This window comes from Lepeophtheirus salmonis, chromosome 6, assembly GCF_016086655.4.
Source record: "Lepeophtheirus salmonis chromosome 6, UVic_Lsal_1.4, whole genome shotgun sequence".
NCBI classification, from domain to species: domain Eukaryota; kingdom Metazoa; phylum Arthropoda; class Copepoda; order Siphonostomatoida; family Caligidae; genus Lepeophtheirus; species Lepeophtheirus salmonis.
Window position 1 is genome coordinate 4,028,857 of NC_052136.2, and position 25,493 is coordinate 4,054,349.

General features: G+C 32.6%; 2 protein-coding genes across 2 annotated transcripts in view; one reads left to right on the forward strand and one right to left on the reverse strand.

Moving 5' to 3' along the window:
- LOC121119208 (uncharacterized) overlaps positions 1-21,459 on the forward strand; it is a 51,113-nt gene extending 29,654 nt beyond the window's left edge. Inside the window, exons 3-4 of the mRNA XM_040713831.2 lie at positions 13,364-13,611; positions 20,006-21,459. Of these exons, the coding sequence (XP_040569765.1) occupies positions 13,364-13,611; positions 20,006-21,268 (1,511 nt within the window). The 3' untranslated portion in view covers positions 21,269-21,459. The remainder of the gene's footprint in view (positions 1-13,363; positions 13,612-20,005) is intronic.
- RnrL (Ribonucleoside diphosphate reductase large subunit) lies at positions 21,421-24,305 on the reverse strand. Its single transcript, XM_040713830.2, has 4 exons — positions 23,734-24,305; positions 22,774-23,653; positions 22,474-22,712; positions 21,421-22,402 (listed from the first exon to the last, which is right to left on the reverse strand). Exons 1-4 carry the CDS (start codon positions 24,195-24,197, stop codon positions 21,574-21,576), a joined length of 2,412 nt encoding a protein of 803 aa, XP_040569764.1. The 5' UTR covers positions 24,198-24,305; the 3' UTR covers positions 21,421-21,573.
- Between the last annotated feature and the right edge of the window lie 1,188 nt (positions 24,306-25,493).

Here is a 25,493-nt window from a genome sequence, read left to right on the forward strand (position 1 = left end):
GAATGGTCTATTTTAAATCATAAACTAGTTTTAGATATGTAAATACTTTATTTCGGCTTTTAAACAGTTATTTTGTTTTAAATATCCGTATTTTAAATGTTGATTTCTTTGTTTAGTAGGTAATTATGTAGCTGTTAGTTTTATGCGTTTACGTTGAGGATAATAAACCGCCCGAACTCCGGGCTAAGAATTATAAAAAAATAACATGAAGGGCTGAAAATGAGCTTTTACGATGTATTTCCACTTCAGAGTCACAATGGCCCCAATTTTACCCTCCATCCGTTGCACAAAATCACTGAGAAATCAATGACAGTTGATTTAGGAGATAAGCCTTTCGATTCATAGAATTAAACCAAAAAAATATCTCCCCGATTTGAAAACGATTAAATATCGGTCCACTGTCTGTGACTCTGGTTGCTTTTGATTAAAATCTCGGTGCAAATCAGTCTAGAAATTAAGACCGAACCGGACCGAGTCTCAACACTAGTAAAGTAAGTATTCATTTTACTTAAAGGTACATACTTATATATAAGTGTAATGTATGCTTATATCACTATGGTGAATAATATATATTTACACTCCTACTGAAAAGCTATTAATTTTCCAGTGGCTATTAATGCAGAAAACATAAATAATTTATTTTTCTTATTTTTTTTTTCTTCCTTGGTTTCCCTCTGTTTCTCCTTCTTACTTCTGCATTCGTAAGAAAGTAATTTTTCATAAGAAGAAAAGGTATATTAAAAGAACAAACAAACACATTGCTGTAATTGTTTTGTTTTTTTTAATCCTGGAAAATGTCGCAGTGCGTGAGATACTACGAAATATTTAGTTTGACGAATACTCACAGTATAGTAAAATTCTTTCATATGAGTTAGTTATTTGATTTAGACCCCTGCAAGGGTATTATATTATGTTATTTTGCAAAATAATCAGTATATATTTATAATAGAGCTTGTGTGTGGCCTTAATGGGTCCCCGCACCGTTGGGCCTGGGAGGCTAAAATTTTACATAAGTGCCTCTTTTGATTCTGTTTGGGCCAAACTAAGGCTTATTATTTACCCGAAATACCAAGATTGTTTTTTGGAGATCAAGGAGACTAGATAAGGGGTTGAGTTATAAATCAAAAAGCGACTGGCGTCTCAAAAAACAACTATCGAATTAAAAAAATTCTAAATTTATTCAAAATCAAGAAAGTTATGGACCATCAAAGAGACTGGTAAAAATTGTAGTTTTGTTTTTTTTCTCGTGGAAAAAAAAATTGAAATCCAATGGAAGATTGGATTTATATATGAAACATAATTAGTAAAAATTTGTATGTTAATCAGGCTTATTTTTTTGACCCCATTATTCTTCATAACTTTTTTGTTTTTGCAGGTACAAAAAAATCTACTGGGTTTTTTCTATTTACTACTTTACTTGCAAAATTAGTGAAATATAGTTTTTTGCAAATTTTCTATTTGTCAATTTTTTGAAAAAAAATAAATGATGGAATTATCATATAGATAATCATATTATTTGAAGTTTATAACAAAATATATTTTTTTAAATTCATAATAATACATTTCATATAATATACAAATGCGATATTATAATGCTTGCCCGCACTAATTAAGAATAAATAACATAGACCATTGTGAATATGATTTACAGCTCCCTACTTGGCTGCCCAAGTAGCCACGGGTAACTCTTTGTTATTAATATATACAAAGGTGTATATACTATGTCCTAGAAAGTAGGAACGATTTGGTAATATGCGCAGGCCTTTTTATTTTCCATAGCTGTCAATTTTTCTATTTCTTTTCAACTATTCAGTGTTTCGAGCATTGATTGTTCGAAAAATCGAATTAACTCTTGTTGAGCTTGTATAAACTAGCTTATTATCATTGAATAATAATACCACAGTCTTGTGGAGTGTAATTGGCTACATAACAACTTATTTTTGGGAAGTTTTATGGACGATAGGATTCGAGATACAACAAATTGGGACCAACATTGATGAATATACTGACAATTGGGATGGTGAAATATCCTTGAGGGAAAATTGCTTCAAGGGAAAATTACCTAGAGCCTAATAAAATACGTCCTAGATAGCATGAGCCGCTTTCTCTAGTTGACAATCTGACCAGGATTTTTTTTTTACTTCCCAAAGCTGTTGCCATTATTTTTTAATTCTTCAGAAAGGAACGTCTAATTATAAAGTAATTGCGAAATGATTTAGTCCAAAATAGTTAAAGGCAAAATTATGGGGCATCATTTTTTACAGCTCTCACAATTAAATCAGGCATTATTTGAAATTAATAATTAAATTATTCATTAAAATGTTGAGTAGTTGAACAAGATTCTTGAGTTTTAATTATTACGATTCATAGTTTTAGAACTGTTGTCTATAAGATAAATAATGCTTAAAACTTATTCTTGATATATTGCCTATGTATATTATCCTTTATCACATTATAGGTAGGTATATAATAAATTAAATTAAATAAGAATTAATGGCAAAACATTAACATTTATATATTCACAATTAAAAAAAAAAAAAAAAAATAAGGCATAATTCTAATTATAAAGGATAAACATTGAAAAGCTTTGAAAATCCTATGATATTGATAGGATTTTGAAACAAAAATCTAATGACTAATATGATCACCTGTTTTTGTTGAGTTTGAGTGATTCAAACCTCAACAGACTCAAAAAATATTGAGTAGATACAAGGCATATTCATTTTAGAAATTGATTTACAATTAGATTACAATTATCTTGAGTATATTCCTTGGCTTTGTGAAATCTGTTCGTCCGAATTGTCGTTTTTATGAGACGAGTAGAGCACGTTCAGCTTTTTGCACTATATGCAAAGATATAGTGGTTATTTTCTTCATAGAGATAAAATACATACATAGACTGCTTATCCTGAGCAAAAGAAAAGGAAATCTTTTGAAGCCAAAAGTTAGTTGACAAAAACAATGGACAATATAGTTATTTATACCTCAATCAATCCAGATCTTGAACGGAATTACCCTATACTTCTATAAAAATTGAATAGTTTCATAAAGAAAATATAATTTAATGTAAAGTGAGGATAGAACATAAATATATTTTTGAAGCGTCCTCTAAGTTGCTAACATATCTATTTATTAAAACTACAATTTGAATGTTTTGGTCAACTACTGACGGCGTCAACTTCTTACTCACGTCATTACTATATGGTTTTCCTTTCAGATATTTTCATAATTTGACTCATGTATGATTGAAGGCACCTGACTCTACATATTCTGAAATCAAAAATGGTATTACATAGCTTCTTGATTTTTATATTAAATTATATAAATCCAGAACTTCCATTCAATGTTCATATATTATATATACAGAGTTGATCTTATCTAGTCTGCCCTCCCATTTTTGTGGAGAGGAAGGAAGGGCTCAATGTAGATGCTTATATCGAACTTTTGGATAAGAAAGTGCTACCTTAGGGAAAAGAAAAGTCCGGAGACAAATTTGTTTTCACTCAAGATGAAGCTCCGTTTCATTGCACCGCTAAGAAGCAGACCTTCCAGAGAGACAACTTTCCGGACTTATAAAGCCTCATCATGTGGCCACCCTCCTCTGCAGACGCAACCCCCCTAGGACTACTCTATCTAAGCACGTCTGGAGGAGAGGGTGTGTGCTACTCCTCACAGGAGTATCTAGAGGGTTCCATCAAGAAGGAGTAGACCAAGCTTGAGTATGGATACATAGTCAAGGTCTGCAAGCGATTTAAGCCTTGTATTGATGTAATTATTAGAGTTGAAGGATCACATATTGTAGTAAATTGTGGGAAGCACTATTTACAGATGATTTTATTAGATAATCTTCACACAAAACGTCTCGTTTAAATTTTAGTATTGGAAATAATTAGTGTTGAGTCTCAGTCCTGCACCGATTTTTTTTTCGGTTCGGTCTAAAGGGATTTTTTCTAGTCCGATTTTTCGGTACAGACCGTGTTCTCAGATCGTGGACCGATTTTTTTAGCTCTCACTTTGTAGACTGATTTTGATTAGGTTTCACTTTATGGAACGATTTTTTTCTGTCTCATATACTATGAGAGACCATTTTTTTTTTCTGGACCAACTGTCATTAATTTTTTTGAAAAAAATCTCAAAAGTACAGGATAAGTTCTAGAACAAATACTGTAAACATATAAGAGACGGCAGGATCAAAATTAGTCCGAGCTATATCTATTTAAACTTCGTATAACGTCATTGTAATTGAAAAAACCTATAATATCACGTTATAAACAATTTATCTGTTAAAATCGGCATAGACCGATTTTTTTTGGGACCAAACTAGACTTAACTTTTCCTTTGGACCGATCTAGACCAAATTTTTATATGACACTGGTCCAACCCCAGCTTTTTGTTGGACCGAACTAATTTGGTCCAACAAAAAATATAACGGTCTCAAACCGGTCTAAGATTTCTATATCGAACCCCAACACTGGAAATACTAAAATGTGTAGCACAAGATAAGATCAACCCTTTAAAATGTATTTAAGATCCAAAAAAATCACTTGGATCTTTCTTAAGATCCGTAAAAAGTTTGTTTTGGGCCTCCAAATCTTTTCAGATAATACAACCTTACTTATAATGTAACAGAGTACTTAGGATACGGGTACAATCTCTACCTTCAAACTGATTATTGACCTTTTTTTCACTATTTCTCTTTGTATGAAAGGTTGCGTGATAGTATAATACTAACGACGTGATCAATATATATCATATTTGCTCAGGCAATCATATATTGTGTACATAGTAAGATATATCTGATGAAAACCCCCTTTTTACCGTAATGTGTATAAATGATAATAATAATATTTGTATAGATAAAAAAATGAAGGAATTTTTGGTCATAAATCTCGAATATAAAAAAGTAAAAAAATGTGGAGAAGGCAAACTCTATGAAGACACACTGATTAAGAATGAGGGAGAGGGGGATATGCAATATAATAGTGTTGCTTTACGGTATGGATCGATCTCATTTAAAATTCGGGCCCGATCATTCTATAAATGAACAGTTAACTAATTTGTTATGTGTTACATGATTCTGAGAATGGACCTAGAATGACGTCATATAAAGTTAAATGTGGTATGTAAGTCATATATTTTATACAGCTCATCAATCAGCAGTGGGGATAAATTCGGTCCAAATATAGCATCGCGCAACCTTGCACATACAAAAAAAGCCCCAACAAATCATATGATACCAGATGGTCCTTGGAAATCTGAACACTTACCAATTCAAAAATTAATTAAGGTTGAGTGCTTAAAATAAATTCATATCTCTATATATTGAAGCATAAACAATTAGTCACAAAACAAAACAAAAATGATCTCTTTCGTTAACGTAAAAGTCGAGAAAATGACACTTGAACGTGATCGACGAATTTCCATACGCGCACTCCAAGTAGTCGGGTTTTACAGGATCACTGCCTACGCCGTCAGTAAGTCCGAAATATTGGAAACAGCTCTATCAAAAAAGGACAAACTGACACCGGAGAAGTTAAAAAGGCCTAGACCAATCCCCTCACGTTCATGAGGGCCCATGTAAGAGAGCTTGGGATTTCACATCAGACTGTCCAGAGAGCAGTCAAATAAGTGGGTGGAAAGAGCCTTTTAAGGGTCTCCTCCGTTGCGAGACTCTTTTGAACTCTTTTTTGACACTTTTGGACCCCCCACAGCCCTGATACCACCTGCTCTACTAAACATAAACTATATACTAAACTTTAGTATTAATTTTGTTGACATTGTTAATTAATAAATTAAATCTTGTTAAATTTTAAAATTCAAAGTGTTCCGATTTTAATTGTACACTCGGTAGAAGCTGTTCAAATTTATTTAAAATTCTGTTGTTTATATAAAATACTCTAAATAAGTCTTAGTTTATATTTTTCTGAATATAACCCACGTCCTTACATTGAATGTATCACGCAACCTTTCATATTTTAAAATATTTCCCCCCAGTTGTAGACAAAACAGCAGAGAGTTACACCGTCTTGCAGTAAAATAATACAACTCCCTGAATGATATTAATTGGTGTAGTAAAAAGTTCTCAAAAACATTGACTGCTTGAATATTCAAGCAATAAATCTTTTACAGAACACTGATTGGGAGGAATGAAGCAGAAAAATCTACAGCTATCAACAAAATACACTGTATATTTTTGTATTAGAAATATTGAGACTGAAAAGAATGATTTGTGATTGGAAAATGATTAAATTTATGTCTAGAAGAAATTGCTCAAACCCGAACCTGAATAAAAATTCGGTTCTGAACTGAGTCTCAACACTAATATGCACACATGATTTTGATAGACCGATGGGGATGGGAGAAAAGAGCTACAACCTAGTTTTAATATAATGATAAGTATGTAATTTTGTGAAAATATTCATAGATAAGAAGAAAAAATTTGAAGAAATAAAGGAATTTAGAATGTCGGAAAAATGTAGGGGTCAGAAAAACAAAAAAAAACAAAAAAATATTATTCATTGAAATATGTACACATCTGTTTCTTTAAATTATTTAATATATGAGTGTAACATAATTGAAACGTCCATTACGAAACAAACCCCACGTGATCAATATTTGTACAAACATGCTGGCTAAGCGAGAAGTTTTGTTTTTTTTTTTTCAAGAGACGTCGAGTAGTTGAGAATATTACTCTGTAACTAGCGGTGCCTGAATCTTTTTGCAATTAGTGGAGAGGGGAAGGGGGATTATATGATGATAACATTATTTCTGTAGGATTTTTTTTTTTTTTTTTTTTTTGGTTCCCCCATCCAATCGTGATTTTTATGGAATCAAGAAAAGACGAATCCGAACCAATTTGTAGATGTCCTCCTTCAAAAGCAATAACAGCCTCTTCTCGCCAGCAAACAGATTGGCAGCTCTACCACACGAAACGAATCCAAATTTCGATTAAAGGTGCAGCACACATTCTTTTCCAAGACACCCCTAAAGTGCAAGGGGTTGAGGTCAAAGCTGAAGTAGGACCAAATGGAGGCAGGCCAGAAGTCAACCATATCTTTTCTGCAGAAGTTCGGTTATTTTTGGCTGTAAAGAGCTGATATGGACTTCTTGATGTTGTAGTCAGTTTGGATAGAGATGCCAACGTTCTCTGCAGCCTTCTCGGCAATGACACCTGTACAGGGGAGATTTCGCATGCGTTTCTTTTTTGTTGTTGTTGATCCGACATTTTTAAACTTAGAGAAATGTGACAAAAAAACTTGTTTAATTTTGTTTCAACTGTCGTTTAGTTGTGTAATAAAACCATGCAATTAAAAATAAAGGGGATTTAATAGTAATTAGATGATATTACAAGTATTGGGTCCCGACTCTGTACATGCAGCTAGTGTCGGATTGCCAGAAAAGGGGTACAGGGTATTTTTATATATCAATAGTTTATAGTGTGTCAAAATTTTGGCGACTCAACTTTGTTTGCTTCTTAAACAAGAATCAGAATTTGTTTAAGAAAACAAAAAAAAACATGTAAAAAAAATCAATTGCCTGAGGGCGTCTTGTTGAAAGAAGATCTGAATTTTTCTTTCCAAAAAAGATCTAAAATTTCCCCATAAAGAGGTAAAAAAATAAACTTTTACACATATGTAGCCTGAACAGTCTCAAAATTACAAATGACTTCCCCTCTGAAAGTTGTTTCACTAACAATATGTTATGGACATATTTTGGGCAATTATATACTTTGTATTGAAATTACTCAGATAAGTTGAGTTACCCAATATTTTGAATTATAAACTTTATTTGATTCACGACAAGTAATTTGGCTCCAACATTCCTTTTCAAATTATATCAAAGCCATTTTTTATGTTGACGAGGCATTTTTCTTACTTTAAGTACTTCAATTGCTGGAGCCATCAAAAAATTAATAACTATGTAAGGATGATTTTTTCATAGAAATTCCCAATGATATCTGATTTGTCGAAAAAAAAATAATAGACTTTCACAAATGAATATTAGAAAATAATATATTTTATGTATTGGAAAGGTCATATCGGTGGCAAATACAGTCTCATAAATCAAATTAAGGTTTCCAAGTAGGCTTAACATTCTTGGGTATCTCAGTTCATCTCAGAAATTTGAACATAAAGTTTCAGAAATTGATGGGAATATTTTTTTTTTTTTTTTTTATTAACCTAATTTTCAGTTAGTACTTACCCACATAAGACAGCTGTCAAAATGTCATGATAATCTCTTCTTTAGTTTCTGAGTTATTATCAGTGATATAAATCCGGTGAATTTTTTAGCTGCTGCGTTTGTTTTTTGTTTTTTTTTAATTAGTAATTATAAGAAAGAATTTTATTTTTCTTAAGAGTTGACATTATTATTTAATTCCTAAGTTTTGACTCACCCAAAATCTATTCTAATTCAATGTTGAGTAATTCACTCAGGCTTCCTTTTATCTTGGCGAGTCACATAATATGAATTCCCTAATTAGTAATCATTGTTACGTATTTACTTATAAAAAGTAATATATAAATTATTTATGAGTTTTTTGTATGATTATTTGTAAATCATGTTTTCCTAATTTGTTCGACCCCCTCATTAAATTGTATAATAAATATATATATATATTACTACTAATAAAATTCAAATTATGAAATTATGGGCAATTTCGTGTTCAATCCGCACGTGGAACGTGCATCATTAAAATTTTTTGTTTTCTTGAAATGGAAAGATATATATATATATATATATATTTAAAATTTTCGACGAATGTGAAGAATTTGTAATTAATTAGATTATTGTTTTTCTTAGAATATAGTTATGTAGTATTTATTTAAATATTCATTCTTCAACAATATACATACATACATATATAAAATAGAAATATGCATTAACTAGATATGTACAAGGGGTTTGCTCTCAGGATCTCGGATCCTGTTGTACCGGGAATTACCCGCATTTAGTTATTCCACGTTGTCATTCATAAACCACGTGTTTCTTTTTTCACATCATTTACTCTTCCCCCAACACACACACGGTGTTACCTTCCTAACACAAAAATACCCTATGTAGACCGTTATATTTTTTGTTTGGCCGAATTAATTCTGTCCAACAAAAAAGCTCGGTCTGGACCAGTCTCATATAAAAATTCGGTCTAGTTCGGTCCTAAAAAAATCGGTCTCCACGGATTTTACAGATAAATTGTTTATAACATGACATAATATGTTTTTTCAAGTACAATGACGTTATACGAAGTTTAAACAGAGATCGCTTGGATTAATTTTGATCCCGCCGTCTCTTATATATATACATTATTGTTTTTGAACTTATCGTGCACTTTTGAGACTTATTTGAAACAAATGAATGACAGTTGATTTAGAAAAAAAATTGGTCTCTCATAATATATGTGACCGAAAAAGACAGAACTTAACTCGCTCTACAATGTAGCAAAAAAATTCGGTCCACGGTCTGACACCGCGGTCTGGACCAAAAAATAGGTCTAGAAAAAAGCACTTAATACTGAACTGGAGAAAAAATTAGGTGTAGGACCGAGTTTCAAAACTATTATATATTTTGTACTCATCTGTCGATTCCCTCATCTCAGTTGATACGTCATGGCTATGTCATAATTTGGCTCACTAAGAAATACTACTTTAGAAAAATAAAAATCCCCCTAATACGCCCCCCTCCCTAACTACCCCTAAGCCCATAAATAATTTTGAGCTGTTTACTATACATATAACCTTAATTACAGAGAACTTTGAGAAGGATGGAATAATATGTACACTAAATGTGTTTATTGTATAAGTTTGCCAGGATGTTATAGTTTATTTTCCTATCTCAAAATTGGAGACAGCCACAGTGGATAGTTGAAATTTTAATCAGCGCAACCTTTTAATAAAGAGATTAAGAGATTATGAGTTTGCCTCTTATGAAGGATTCCTGGGGGGGTTCTAAGCCGATCTATAGACTGAGGGATGAGGTGTTGGAGGAGTTCAGGAGATCAGATCTCACTAATTAAAGCACAACGACTTTTTCTTGTGTCTACCATGAACTATCTCAGTATAATTACAGTATGAATATAATAGGTATCATGGAGAGGAACTTGTATGTCATCAAGTCCATTAAATCCTGAAATAGAAAATTACTATAAATATACATAAAAAGGAAGTATACCGTACAAAGAACTCCCATGATTATCTAATCCTACGTGGAAACTTATTCGAGCAATTATGATCGAGTCGAAATAAAATAATAATTATCCTACTACAATAACTTATTCTTTGTTTTGAAAATTTATTTCCTTATAATAAATACATACTCCCTTTTAAATGTGTACCAAACTTCAAAAGACAGCTGTCAAAAATCCATGACTATCTGTTCTTTGGTTTAATTGAGTTATTGAACACAGAGTGACTTTACTTACGTTATTTCCAAAGCAACGGATAAAAAAAACCGTTTTAATTTTGCAATGGGAAAAATACCATTCAAGCCAAGCAATGCCCTGAAAAGTGTTATGGGGACTCTGCTCCAAAAAAATTTAAACGAAAAAAAGTGTTTTCTTTGTTAAGCCCAGACTTTTGAGTCCATGTGTTATGATGTGGTAAAATTGGCTTCAAATTCAATATAATTTATTTTCAAAATTTAAATATTATTAACTAATGAGATCCCTATATTTTTAAACATTTGTTTCCCGGGATATTACTCAAAGACAATTTTCCGGGAAATAAGACATATTGCTACATATATATACACTATTAAGATGTTTTACATTCCTATCTGTCGGGCAGTAAATCTCTCTTGATTCCTGTCAATGTCAAATGACAATGTCGAAAGTTACTCACAGTGGATTTTTTTTTATTCAACAACCTTACATTTATAAAAAAAAGTATATATATTTTAATCTCTTATCGTTTTTAAATCAGCGTCTATTGTGAATTTAATGTCGTTGTTTTTTAAACATATAAATGTATGATTATATTTCAAAAAAATATGACTATTTATATTACAAAAAAGATGTATTTTTTATATTAAAAGTAGTATTTGAATATAGGCTTCTTTATATTCATGGCTTGTAATTTTCCCGCAAATATTTCAGTAGCTTGTAAGTTTGTCTCGAGGAGATTTTGTTGCATGACATATTCACCGACTTCTAATGTTTTTATATTATCGGTTCGAACTTTACAGTTAAATCTCGATCAGATTAATTTTATAGCTAGGAGAAGAAGAAAAAATGAAAATAATGACGGTATAATTAATTACTAAATAATAATAAAGGAATAGTCAATGATGATAAGAAGTAGTTGACGCCGTCAAAAAAGAAAAAAATAGTTGACCAAAACATTCGAATTGTAATAGTTAAGTATGTTAAAAACATAGATGGCGCTTCAAATATATATATTTTTATTTTTTGTAATGTTTATTGTGATAATAATAATTTATTACCCTAATTACAGTAAATATCAGATATTAATAGGTTAATAAAGTATTTTTGAATAGATCATATTTTTGGAGTATATCCATATTTCATTCCAATTTATAAATTTAAAAATAATTTAATTTAATTTCGTCACTTTTTGAATACTCATTACGTTCACAGTTTCGCAATTTACGTAATTAGAGTTCAATAGTTCATCATTAAAAAAAAAAAGATATATTGAGATCAATCTTTGTTGCATTTAAAAACAATTTCTCTAGAAATAGGGGGAAAACTCAAGGTTATTACATTGTAATTAATCAATTCTTCCTAACTGTGTAACCATTTTTTATTTAATCATGGGGAATTGCTCACCCCCTAATAATAGCTAATTCGAATTCAATCAATCAACGTTACTCAACATTCATGAGGAGCAAGATAAGTAAAAATAATGGACAGCTGACATAATAATAGAAGATTTTTTTAATGTCTTGTAGATACCCTTGTGATAAAGAGATAAAATGTGAGCATTAGAAAATACTGTTCCCCACTAATATACACGAACATTGTATTTGTTATTCAGCTGTAAATTTCTATATTCTGAAAGTTGATTAGGGTTGAATCCTAATAATCTCTTTGCCGTTTTTTGTTTCTTTTCAGAGGATAATGACGTGTTTATTTTATTTTTCATTTGTACGTACTTATATAAAAACTGGAAAGCCCAGTTGAATGACGTCATAGGAATAATGACGTTGATTAGTAAGACTTTATATATATCGCCAATCTAATTTCAAAATATTAGAGCGGGCTCTAATCCTTATGAGGGATGGGCATTTCGGGGAGTAAGGAGATATATTGTACTACTAAATTAATACCCTTATTTATATCACTGCCTGTTATATGATGGTCGGGGGAGAGAAAATTAATTACTGCTATAAAAAAGTTTTGTATAGCTTATAATAGAATTAGTGCAGGAAAATATTATAACTATTTTAAAATACATATATAATTATTTTATTATGGATTTTTAAAAAGATTTAAAGCAAAGATTGGTGAGAATTCTTCCTTTAGAGGGAGATTTTAACAGCACCACGGCCTATAAAAGAATGAATATAACGGAAAAAGATATTGGTGTTGTTTTTTTTTCAAAACCCCTTCTTCACTAATAATTAAGGATGTCATTTTTGTCATGAAAAAACAAAGTTTATAAATAAGAAAAGGAAAAAGGATTGCTGCGTGTGCTCTTTCTTCTTTTTTGTTTATTATTTTATAGGTCGTAGCGGTGTTAATTTATCTATCTGCATAAATAAATGCATAATGAAATAAATATATATGAATAGAGTATAGAATTAAAATTAAATATAGCTTTAATATAATTATAATATTTTCTCTGCACTAATGTTATTTTAAATGTGGAAGGTTCTCCACTTTATAGGAATGATTCATTTTCTCCTGCAAAATCATATAGCAGGTAGCTGATATTAACAATGGTATTAATTCAGTTATACCCTATGTCTCGCTCCCGCCTTCTCCTTGTGCTTTTTTTTTTTTTTTTCCTTAGAAAAATGACAAAAAATGATTCTGTTTCTATTCTCATTATTAGTCTTCTAATTACTACTCATAACTACCAAATAACTTGATTTCGGACCTTTTTTATCGAATTGATATATTTGATAAGGTATTTCATTCGTAATTTTAATGATAATGTGTATTCGGAAATTCTATGTTTATAAATTATATTATTTTCTACTAAAGTCCTCGCCAAACTTATATAATTTTTATCTTAGTCCTTGGAGATTCATTATAATTTATGAAATATAATTCTCGTGAGGGTTGATACGATAATATACATACATAATATTGCATATAATAGTTTATTCATGTTAATGGGTTAATTTAACATATATTATGATAGGGATGTATTATAATAATTTATTTATTATTTTATATATTTAGGAAAGTTCAAGGGTTATGCCCTTGTAGAGTACAAGACAAAAAGTGCCTCAATCCAAGCAAAACATATCCTAGATGGCCATAAACTTCGTGGGCATACTCTTGAAGCAGATTGGTTAACACTGGATCGAGTTCACGAAACGTCTCTTCATTCTAAATGTCTATTTGTGGATAGACTTCCTACAGATTATAGGGATATGGGCGAGTTTCGAAAACTATTCTCATCTGTCGTCCATCCTCCGTATTGTCAGGTAATAATAACATATTATGCACAAATATTAAGAAGTCGGGCTCTTAGAAGGATCTTGATATGAAGGTCGTCATATAAGGATACGATACGAAATTGTTTAGTGATTTGTTGACTTTTTTTTTTTTAATATTAGGGTCAATAAAAAGTTCTGAGCGTTTTTCGCTAAATGTCTTTAAGTTAGCCATATCTTACGATTAATAGATTGCATCAAAACTAGCTTAAAGGTTAAGCATACACTTTAAAAAAATCATTTACAGTAAAGTGTTTGGTGAAGTCAGTTGTGTGCTACAGAGTTCCAAACTTGAAGTAAAAAAAGAGAAAATTCGATACATTCTTCAGTATCACTACGACCAAGGTAAAAACACGTAGTAGGCGGTCAAAAAAATTGGTCCTGCTTATGGAGCCAATACAGTATCGAATGCAAGAGCAAAGTGGTGGTTTCAACAATTATGTTCTGGTAATATGGACGTCGAAAGTATCGATAAATTCATGGAAATCGTTAAGTGATCACTTATTCAATCGCGGAGGAACTGAAGATTAGCTATAAAACTGTTTGGAACCATCTAATTCGAATAATCCTAACTATGTTAATTATATGTCAAAATTGTGCACAAAAATGCTCACAACTTTTTACTTCGGTTATTAATAGATCTTTTTCGTTCGAAATTTTTAGCGAGATTAACAAACTAATGTAACAAAGCAACAAATGTTACTCTTTCAAGAATCGATTAAGTTCCACATTATCTAATTTTAGTAGTATTTGATGCGCGGATCACGAACCTGCACTGATATTTTTTAATCATAATCTAGTTTTCAAGAATTTTATAGGTTTGAGACAACTTTTGAGTAAGGAAAACATCATTAATTGACGTGTAAATAAACCCACTTCTCATAAAATGCAATTTAAAGCTTAAAAAATTACCTTTTTTAAGGACTTTGTTTGGGAAGGAATAACGCCTCTTTTTTGAATTTTTTTTAAAATTGAATTATAGAATAACAATAAATCCATAGTTGGGAAGAATTGTCCAACTTATCCTGAATTTTTTCAGTTACTTTTCGTTCGAAAAGTTGCAAGGTACAATAATGACAACTACCTGTCTAATCGTATTTTTTGAGCATCTCTCTCAGCCTGATAGTGATTAAAAATTATCTCCTTCTTATTGTTCACTGGTAAATTTAAATATGAATGACAAGAGGGTTTGTATCCATGTAGGTAATGGCTATAAATCATAATATATATACAGAGTGGTCTGGATAAATTGGGAAAATCTTTCAAAGACGAACAAAATGGATTAACCCCATATTTTTTTAATATTTATAAGCTATATTTAATGACATTCAATTATTTATAATGATATCCCCTCTCTTGATAACCTTGTCCACAAGGCGCCGGAAACTTTGGTATGCCCGGGCGACCTCGTGCAGATCCAGCTTTGCCGTTGTACGGGTAATGTACTTCTTTAGGGCTTCCACACACAAATGATACTTGGCGCATATGCTCTTGGTACTCTTCTTCAGAGATAGAAATGGCATGGGTTCAGGTCCGGGCTTTTTGGAGATCAAGAATCTGGGATCCAAGAGTGATGACATTTTCTGGCTAAGTCCTGCACTTTTTTGGCCTTGTGAGTCGGTGCACTGTCTTGTTGTAATTTTATCCTTGGGCTACTCTATCCATTTAGAGAATGTAAATTAACGGTGAAAAACCATAACCAGTACTATGGCAAATTTTGATCCGCACAAGGTCCTTCGGGCATGCAAAACTTCCGGCCGAAGGTTATCAAGAAAGACGAATTTCCTTATGAATACTTGAATTTCATTAAATGTAGCTTTCAAATAATAAAAATGTATGGCTCTAACTTATCTAGTTCATCCGTTATAACCCTTTAAATATTTCCCCAATTTATCTGGACCACCCTATATACATGTATTTTCTCAATTTAAAATGGTTATATTACAAAGTAATGGTTTACAATATACATACATAGGAAACTGAGTAATAAAAAGAAATTGTCCTTCGAGTAATGAAATTTGTGTTTGATAAATGGCAGAGTATTACCATGAACCAGGTTTTGCCTGGAAATTCGAACACTCCGTTTAACTCTTAATACCCGAGGTTGTGTAATTAAGATAACTGCACTTCTGCTTGTTTGAAATAATTTATCAGCTCAAGGTGTCCAAGAACAAAGTCTACTCCGTCCAGCAGGATAGCGCTCCTGACCATAACACAAACACATTTTTAGAAGAAAAAAATTAAAAAATAGCTGTTCACAAAAAATTGCAAATATTAATTTGCAATTAGGAATTAGGGCATGCCTGTTCACTCTTCAAACTCGAGGTTGTGTGAACCAATTTCATAACTTCAAATCGCGTAAGAATCTGCTGAGTGTATGTTGTTGTTTTTTTTGCATCGCTCGTCACTCTCATGGATCCAAATTAGCTTACAAAGAGACGTTCGGATCCAGATCTCTGCACTTTCCCTTGGTGGAAATAACTCCCATAGATTTATAACCAGCTCAAGCTGTCCAGGAACACAGTATACATTAGTGATAAAAACTTGTTAGCTTGCCTGTTTTTTGAATTGATAATCTGAAGAAAGAATTTTCCTTTCCTCAACTGTTGTCATTATTGTTTAACTTCTGAGTAGGGAAGTTCTTTTTCTACTGAATTCAATTATATTCCAAACCTGATTCAATATTCGAGTTTTCTCAGTAACCTTGATTATTTTTTGGGGAGTTATAATTGTGAGTCCTCGTTGGATTCAGATTAGAAATAAGGATCGACATCAGAGTAATGCTTGCCTATGGCATTGTTTATTTCCTTCTCCCCTCCTCGCAGCTGATCTAAAAAAATGTCATAACAGCTAAGTTGGTCTCATCCAAAACATTTTTGTAATTATCAGGGATGTTGATTTTCCTTTTCTTTTTTCAAAATAATCTCGATTTTAATCACTAGTCCACATAGTCTAGCAGCGGCTTGCCAGCAATGAGGATTCAGTTCGCCAAACAGAAGCTCCTCTATAAAATCAACAAAAGTTTGAACTTCTGCCTCAAGTAGATGTCCCCTTCCTACAGCCCTCACTTGAACCCACTTAACTTTAATTTCTAGCCGCACGTAGAGTCAATGGCCTGGACCATTCAACACCTGAACGTCGCCCTGAATGCCGCCGTCGCTGAGCACTCTAAGGGTATGGTCAAAGATACTATGGGTGTGCAGCCTTTAGGGACCACCAAGGTTAACCACATTAAGAAGGTATTGTTCTCAAGAATTCTGTGAAGAAAATTGGAAAAAAATTACGTTGAATCTTTTTGTTATGGAAATATATGTTCATAAAATTATTATTGAAAAGTGTTGTAATTTTCAAGCAACACCCTGTATGTGGCATTCTGGCATATGTTGTTTGTAATAATAGTAGACATATATTCATGCATATTACATATATATTACCTTTTATTCAAACAACACATCAGCAAATGAAATTGATAGAATTACCAGCATAAAAAGCAAATAAAATATTATATAATTTATAGTTCATGTATTCCTACTAAACTAGAGATGATGCTATTCTCGAGTTCGATCTTGATTTCTAAACATTCAATTTTCAAATCTTTAAACTCCTGAAAGTCTAGGTCTTGATCCAATACCGGTTTTAGAAAGGGGTCATGGGTAGTATTTGGCTTCTAAACAAGTTTGGATATTGACCCCCAAAATGAGCGCTGTACCTCGAGATCAAAAGTAAAATCACGTGATCATTTTTCGACTAAATTTAGTTGGCTACGGGAATACCTTTTTATCCACTTACGGGGCACTGAGGGTATCATGAACTACACTATAAAAACCTCCATAAATTCACAAGGGGAGAATTCTCAGGAAAAAAATTGCATACGTAACGAGAGATAAAGATTAAGTGACGTCATCTGGGGTATCTCGAAATGGACATCTCGCAAGTAAAAAGTTTTTTAACTTATTAGTGCTCCTAACGTCGATTGGTTGCAAACGAATTAGCAATTGTTATAGTATGCATAATTCCCTAACTTTTAAACATTATTTTTTTTTTTTAATCCTTCAAAAAAAAGTTTTACCTCTTTTCTCATTATTATTTTTTCTTTTAATGCAATAAGTTTTACTAGCCCAAGACAAAAATTCCTTCATTTGTCGGGACTACAGTCCCTCCATTCCCCCCTTGAGGACGTCCCTAGTATAGGTATGTATTTAGGAACGAGGACCACGGTCCACTCTAGTCTGGTACCATCCAGTTTGTTGATCCTTAAAGAAGGTAAAATCAATCCCTTGCGACGTCATTGATGGTTTTATTCCGTTATTATAATATTTATATGTCATAATATAATATGATTGTATCATACTGCTTTATAATGAAAAGACAAATATTTTTTGCAAGATATGTGCATTTCTCTTAACGCATAGGAAAAAATTCCAAGGACTGAAAGTCCTACAAACCGATAGGCGATAGTACCAGTCCTAAGATCAGACTGGACAGAATAAATAAGCACCAACACAACACTAGTGACGGTGGGGCTCAAATTTCACATTGTACATGGACATGGGTAAACAATCTGTCCCTTAATAGTATTTTTCTTTTTTTGATTTATTTTTTATGAGAAGAATTTTGAATCTTGTGTTTCTTATAAACGCTTTTTTAATCATGTTTTTTAACATAACCGTTCAGCTAAAACATTTACTTTTATTAAAAGAAATAAAAAATGGATCTATCTGTCAGAAATTTTCATTTCCCATCCCCTATAATAAGCCGCCTCTAAAAATACTGATCTCCGAGGGAGACCAGGCCCTAACTGTATTAAATAATGAAGGGGGGGGGCGAATTGGTTAACTACCATATAATGTGAGGTCCTTCTTCATTTTTTTTTTTTTGGAAGAAATGTTGCAAGATAAAAGAAAATTGCTATGTGCAGAAACTTTTTTGAAAATGAATGACACATTACTTATGCTTTTTTTTATGTTTAGCTTTTTTGTTGAAGAAATAATAAAAAACTTAGATGTTTTTCATCTCCGAAGTAAACCCTACAAAAATATTATTTTTGACCTTTACTTTGTTTATTCTAAGAATCTCCCATATTTGGAATAATTTGACAGGAAATATATTTATTTTCATGTGGAGTTCCGTTGTTGTTGTTTTTTCATCCTCAAAAATAGGCTCAAATCTATAAAAAGTGTAAGATATCTATATACAAAATCTAATTATTTTCTCCTAATCAGTGTTCTGAGCATTGATTGGTGGAAAAGTTCGAATAAATTTTGTGTTTTGCAGCCTTCTTATTTCCCTCAGCTGTTATCATTATGTTTTAATTTTTGAAGAGAGAGCATCTAAGTATGAAGTAATAACTATTGTGTTTGCTAGTGAAAGACGGAGATTAACAATGAGGCTTTGCTCGGGAGTTATAATTGTAAGTCTTTCTTGGAATCAAAGTAAAATTGAGGATCGACATAGGATTAATTCTTAGAAATATTCTTTCTATATACGGAGTGGAAGCCGTGTTTATTTACTTTCTCTCACAGCTGATCGAATAAAACCTCATGACATCGAAACTGCTCTACTCCCTAACGTTAGTCAAATTATGAGGATTACCACGTTTATTTTCAGTTTATTTTATTTTTACAACCCGGCAGGTCATATTTGATACAGTACTTAATCTATCTGCTACACTAGGGATGTCCAACCTTTTAATATAATGGGCGCATCCCTACTTGAAATATTTTGATGGGCCACAAAAGCTTGGTTTTTTTCTCCACTGTATAATTTGAAAATTCCTTTATTTTGGAAATATTTTTCTATGTTTTTCCGTATTATGCGCGGTCTACGCATTTTGATGATATTGTGACAATTTTGCTAAAAAAATATTACTTGAAGTGAGAATGAGTAGTGGGCCGCACTTATATATTACGTATCCCCCAATGCAGCCACAGGTTGGATATCCCTGTCCTACAAATATGACTACAATTATGCATAAGTATGACCTGGTTGGTATGTTAAAGTTAGATATTTTGCCTTCAAAAATTAAATGATAATGATAACAGCTTAGAAAAAAAGCTTGTTCTTTCTCTGACATATTTTTTAAACCTCTACCTATGATCTATAATGAGTAAACTACTAAAATTAGATATGAACCCTATGTAAAAAATTTGTTCATGGAATTGCATAATTAATTCATTATTATTTGAAGAAAAATAAATTGATAAAATAATTATTTTTGGCCCCATTTATCAAATTATTTACTATACTTATCTGAAGGATTTATAATAATTAATATTTTAAGGAGGGCTCAGCTCTTCTTGTGTATGAAAAGCCTTTGATCTTTAATATATATATTTATTTATTTTTTAATTTTATATCTAAATATATTTATTTATACCTTTTTCAGATTGCAATGAAGAATGGTGTCATACAGAATTGGGGCCTTGTAGAGTTTCAACGTAGCCAAGACGCAGAGCGTACACTTTTAGCCATGAATGGTTATGAAATAATTCCTGGATCGAAAATACGGGTCCAATATTGTATCCCTGGAGTACATGCCATTAATGTATATATGTCTTTTGTTAATAATCCCATGGATGCTTTATCGGAAAAGAAGGCCCTTTTGGAAGAAACGCCTTCAACTAAAGTATATGATCAACTAGAGTCTCTTTCTAAACAAAATCCGTGGTTTGTTCAGAGTCTACAAAATATAATGGCTATGAATAATGGCGGAGATAACCATATAAAAGAGCCTCCAAAACCCCCTGCAAGTAAGGGGGATCCTGCTCAAGCAGCATTAGTCCTACTCCTTGCTGGTTCTGTTGTACGAAGTAAAGAAAATAAATCCAACGACTCCATAGCCTCCCTTCTCCAAACTGTTATTAAAAAACTGGAAACTGGTGTATCCGCCTCAAATATCCTCAAGTCCTTTCTCCCTTCTAGTGCAACAGACCTTAAGTCATTTATTGCCGACTTACTAGTCAAATATGATTCTAGTCAAAAGCAACAGGAACAACTTTCGCCACCGCAACAAAGAAGTTTCTTCATTTCAAAACCTCCATCACCACCACAACATCACCAAACGAAGGATCCTACTCTAACAGACTTGCTCTTACAGTCATTTCAAGCTAGTATCAGCAAAGGAAAATGTCCTCAGTCCTCCCCTCCACTACAACAAACTACAACACATAGTCGAGGGCCCATAAAAACATCTCGTCCAGTGCACAAAATCCCGACAGTGAGTAAGACTCTTTCTCCGTCAAACCATACCAAAACCATTACACAGTCGCACATAACGTCCAATCTAGGACTATATCAACCCAGAACTACCCCTTCACAAACATATGCTGTCTACGCAGCACCACAAATGCAACCTTATCGACCAGCATCACAGCCCATTTTCAGCCCTGCAACATCGTTTTATCCTGGGTTGTGGCCAGCCTCTCGTATGAGCTTCCCACTTAATGTTGTCACAGCTCCTCAATGGGCCACATCGGGAGTCATGCCCATGATAAATGCAATGGAAAGTACTAATGCATCACCTTATTTGGCAGGACCCCCAGTTACATATCCAGCGGCTGTAGGCCAAAATGGCTCCAAGCGGAAATTCGAATCCCCATTTTATGGCGAGGCACTTACTAAAAAAGTTAAACTTAACGAAGGAGTATGACGTTTGTCACTAATTCCTTAGTTGTTGTTTTTTACCATTGTAAAATGCACTCCCAACGTGGTGCTGCTATCCTTATCTACGAAAATTCGGTAGTACCATTTTCAGTGAAATTCATATATTATTATTTCAAATAACGTTGATTGTGTGAAATGTTAAAAGATTCATATTAAATATATTTTATCAGATCTTGACATGCCGAAGTCTTTACGAAATGCATAATAAAGAACGAATATTTATAAATATAAAATATATATATATACACAAAAAATAAAAAACAGTACATAAAAATACTTATCATTCAATGTCTATGAACCACACATCAGGCAATCATCCTTGTTTTGCAAAGAACACATGATGGCCTCTTTGTTTTTGATAGCACTATCCGTTTTGTTTGTTTCAGAATTATTTGTATTAGTTGTTTTAATTCGTGATTTGTCCACTGTGAACTGAATGGCACTAGCCGCTGCTTTGGTACGAAGATAATACATCCCTGTTTTCAATCCGAGTTTCCAACCGTAGAAATGCATGGATGTAAGTTTTCCGTAGTTAGGCTGTGCGATATGTATGTTCAAGGATTGACTTTGATCAATAAAAGCCCCGCGATCAGCAGCCATTTGAAGGACCGTCTTTTGAGAAATTTCCCAGACTGTTTTATAAAGCTTCTTAATATCGTCAGGAATTTGAGGAATATTTTGTACGGATCCATTATCCGCAATAATATTTTGTTTCATTTCGTCATCCCAAAGATCCATATCAGTCAAGTCTCTCAATAAATGTTGATTCACAATTTGAAATTCACCGGATAGGACGCGTCTGGAGTAAATATTTGATGTGTATGCCTCAATTCCTTCATTGTTACCTAGTATTTGGGCCGTGGAGGCGGTTGGCATGGGAGCAAGAAGAAGGGAATTCCGTACTCCGTCTTTAGCAATTTTTGCCTTTAATTTTGACCAATCCCACATATTTGTGGGGGTAACACCTTCCCAAAGATCAAATTGTAGCAACCCTTGACTTACTGGAGATCCTTTATATGTCTCGTATGTTCCAAATTCAGCAGCTAGTTCACAACTCGCTTCTAAGGCACCGTAGTAAATAGTTTCAAATATTTGTTTGTTTAATAGTAGGGCTTCATCACTAAAGTAAATCATTAAAAGACGTGTTTATAAATGTCAATTTAAATTGGGAAAATAATATACACTAATTACCTTTCAAATGGGTATCTCATGAGAATAAAAGCATCTGCTAGACCCTGTACACCAATTCCAATTGGACGGTGTCTCATATTAGATCTGCGGGCTTCCTGAATAGGATAATGATTAACATCAATTATTTTATTCAAATTGCGCGTGGCCACTTTAGCCACTTCCTTTAGTTGTTCAAAGTCATACACTTTATTTTTGACGAATTGATTAACAGCAATCGAAGCCAAATTGCACACGGCGACCTATAATATCAGCAATAATCATTACAAATAGACTGAAAAGTTATCATTAGTACAAACTTACTTCGTCAGGAGAGCTATATTCTACTATTTCGGTACATAAATTGGAGCACTTTATAGTTCCCAAGTTCTTTTGATTAGATTTCCGATTGCAAGAGTCCTTGTATAACATGTAAGGAGTCCCAGTTTCAATTTGCGATTCAATTATGGCCTCCCACACTTTATGAGCAGGTACCTGCCGCCTGAATTTGTTTTCATCCTCATATTTAAGATATAGTTTCTCAAAATCTTCACCCCAAACATCATCTAACCCTGGACATTCATGAGGACACATAAGGCTCCAAATACCATCCTCTTCCACTCGTTTCATGAATAAATCAGGAATCCAAAGAGCATAGAATAAATCCCTTGCCCTTTGCTCTTCAGCCCCCGTATTTTTACGTAGTTCTAGAAAATCAAAAACATCCGCATGCCAAGGTTCTAAATAAATTGCAAATGCGCCAGGCCTTTTGTTACCACCTTGGTCAACATATTTCGCCGTATTATTAAAAACTCGAAGCATGGGTACAATCCCATTAGAGTATCCATTGGTCCCCGCAATATAAGAACCTTTTGCTCGAATACAATGAATATTAATACCGATCCCTCCAGCGGATTTTGAAATAATTGCAGTTTGTTTCAGAGTATCATAAATGCCTTCAATGGAGTCAGAGGACATCGTTAATAAAAAGCAGCTTGATAATTGAGGTTTTGGTGTAGCAGCATTGAAAAGTGTGGGAGAGGCATGTGTGAAATACCCTTGAGAGAGAAGGTTGTAGGTCTTGATCACACCTTCAATATCTTCTCCGTGAATACCTACAGAGACTCTCATCAGCATATGTTGTGGCCTTTCAACCACTTTTTTGCCAATTTTGAGTAAGTAGCTTCGTTCTAGAGTTTTGAACCTGAAAAGAGTTGGAATATCCGTATATTAATTTAATCGGCAAACTTAAAAATCACAAGGATTCATGAAAACATTACCCACCCAAAATAATTGTAGGAAAAGTCTCGATCGAAGACAATGGCAGAGTTCAAACGATCCGAATGTTTCTGAATAATGTCATATGAACTCTCTGAGATCATGGGTGTATCAAGATCATGAGTTTTCATGTAGCGAAGATCGTGTATCACTTCAGAGAAAACCTTTTTTGTCTCTTTGTGAAGATTGGATACAGCAATCCGAGCAGCAAGGATGGCGTAGTCTGGATGCTTCGTTGTCATCGTAGCCGCAATTTCCGCAGCTAAATTGTCCAACTCAATAGTGGATACACCCGGATAGAGTCCCGAAATTACCTTAAGAGTAATGGCCGTGGGATTCACATGATCCATGTCCAGTCCATAACAAAGCTTTTGTACACGAGATGTGATCTTATCGAAGTGGACTTCTTCTTCTCGTCCAGAACGTTTGATCACATAAATATCACGTCTTGTTTTAGATTCGTTCACCATGTTGATGTTTCTTCTAGGATTATAAGATTCCAACTGATTCCAAAGTGAGTAAAAGAAGTTATTACTTTGAATTTATTGAAGTCAAGTCAAAACTTGTAAAACCATTTCCCGCTAAAAATATAAATGATGCAAGCAGCAAAGAAAGGCGCAATATGACGTCATTCTGCCATTACGCTTTGTCGAATATATAGAATATCACAGAATATTATTTATAAATAATAGGTAAGTTTCATCAAAATAGTTTAAAATTACACTTTAAACATTTTGACCATTCAAGAAATATTCTATTATTGCATGATACTCTAAATTTTTTATTTCATTTTTTGATTGCAACTAGTATTATTTGATTGCACAAGTTAAAAAATGTACATAACATATATTATAATTTATATACTTATTTAGTTCCGTCTTCTTCTATTCCTTTAAGACCGGTTACAACATGTTGTTTATGGTTCAGACAAGCCGATATAAGGGTGCGACCTCTATTTAACAACCAACACGATGTTTGTACTTAAATTGATTTTCGCCTAAACGAATCATCTGATTTAAATAAAAAATAATGGCAAATGAATGCTGAACCGAAAAATTATTATTTTACAATATTAACACCTTCCGCGCCAATAACGGTCTCGATTCAACCATAGAAACGGCTAATGACAGTCTCCTTTGGCAGATTCCAGAGTTCCTCCCGTATCCTAAACATCATTTTCGATTTTGTGTTGCAAGATGATCAGTTGTGTAGGGGCGTCAGCTGGCATTTATTTTGGGAGGGCCTAGTTTTTTGTATTATTTTTTTTTTAAATCCAAAAATTAAAATATTATAGGAAAAAAAATTGAATAATTAAATTTTATTGAAAATTAAATCTTTTGAAAAAAAGTTTCAAAATATTAAATTTTTTGAAAAAAAATTCTAAAATTAAGTTTCAATTATAATTTTTTTTTGAGAAAAATTTCAAAATCCATAGCTATTCACTAAATATTAAACTTACAGTGCATAGTAAGAGAATCTTGCAATAATTGAATATTCCATGGATGATCGATATATGAATAGTGTCATTTTGACTATTTCATTACAAATTACTAAAATATAAGTATTATAAAGTTCAGATACCCACAGTTATATTACTCATAAATACATAATGATCATCTAATTTTAATAGATCAAAATAATATGATACTATTAATGTTCCGTTGGTAATTAGAAAGCTCAATGTTGCAATTAAATATTGCATTTTAAGACTAAGAAATTGTAACTTGTACACATATTTCAAAAAATAAGTCAATAAGTTTTTTTAA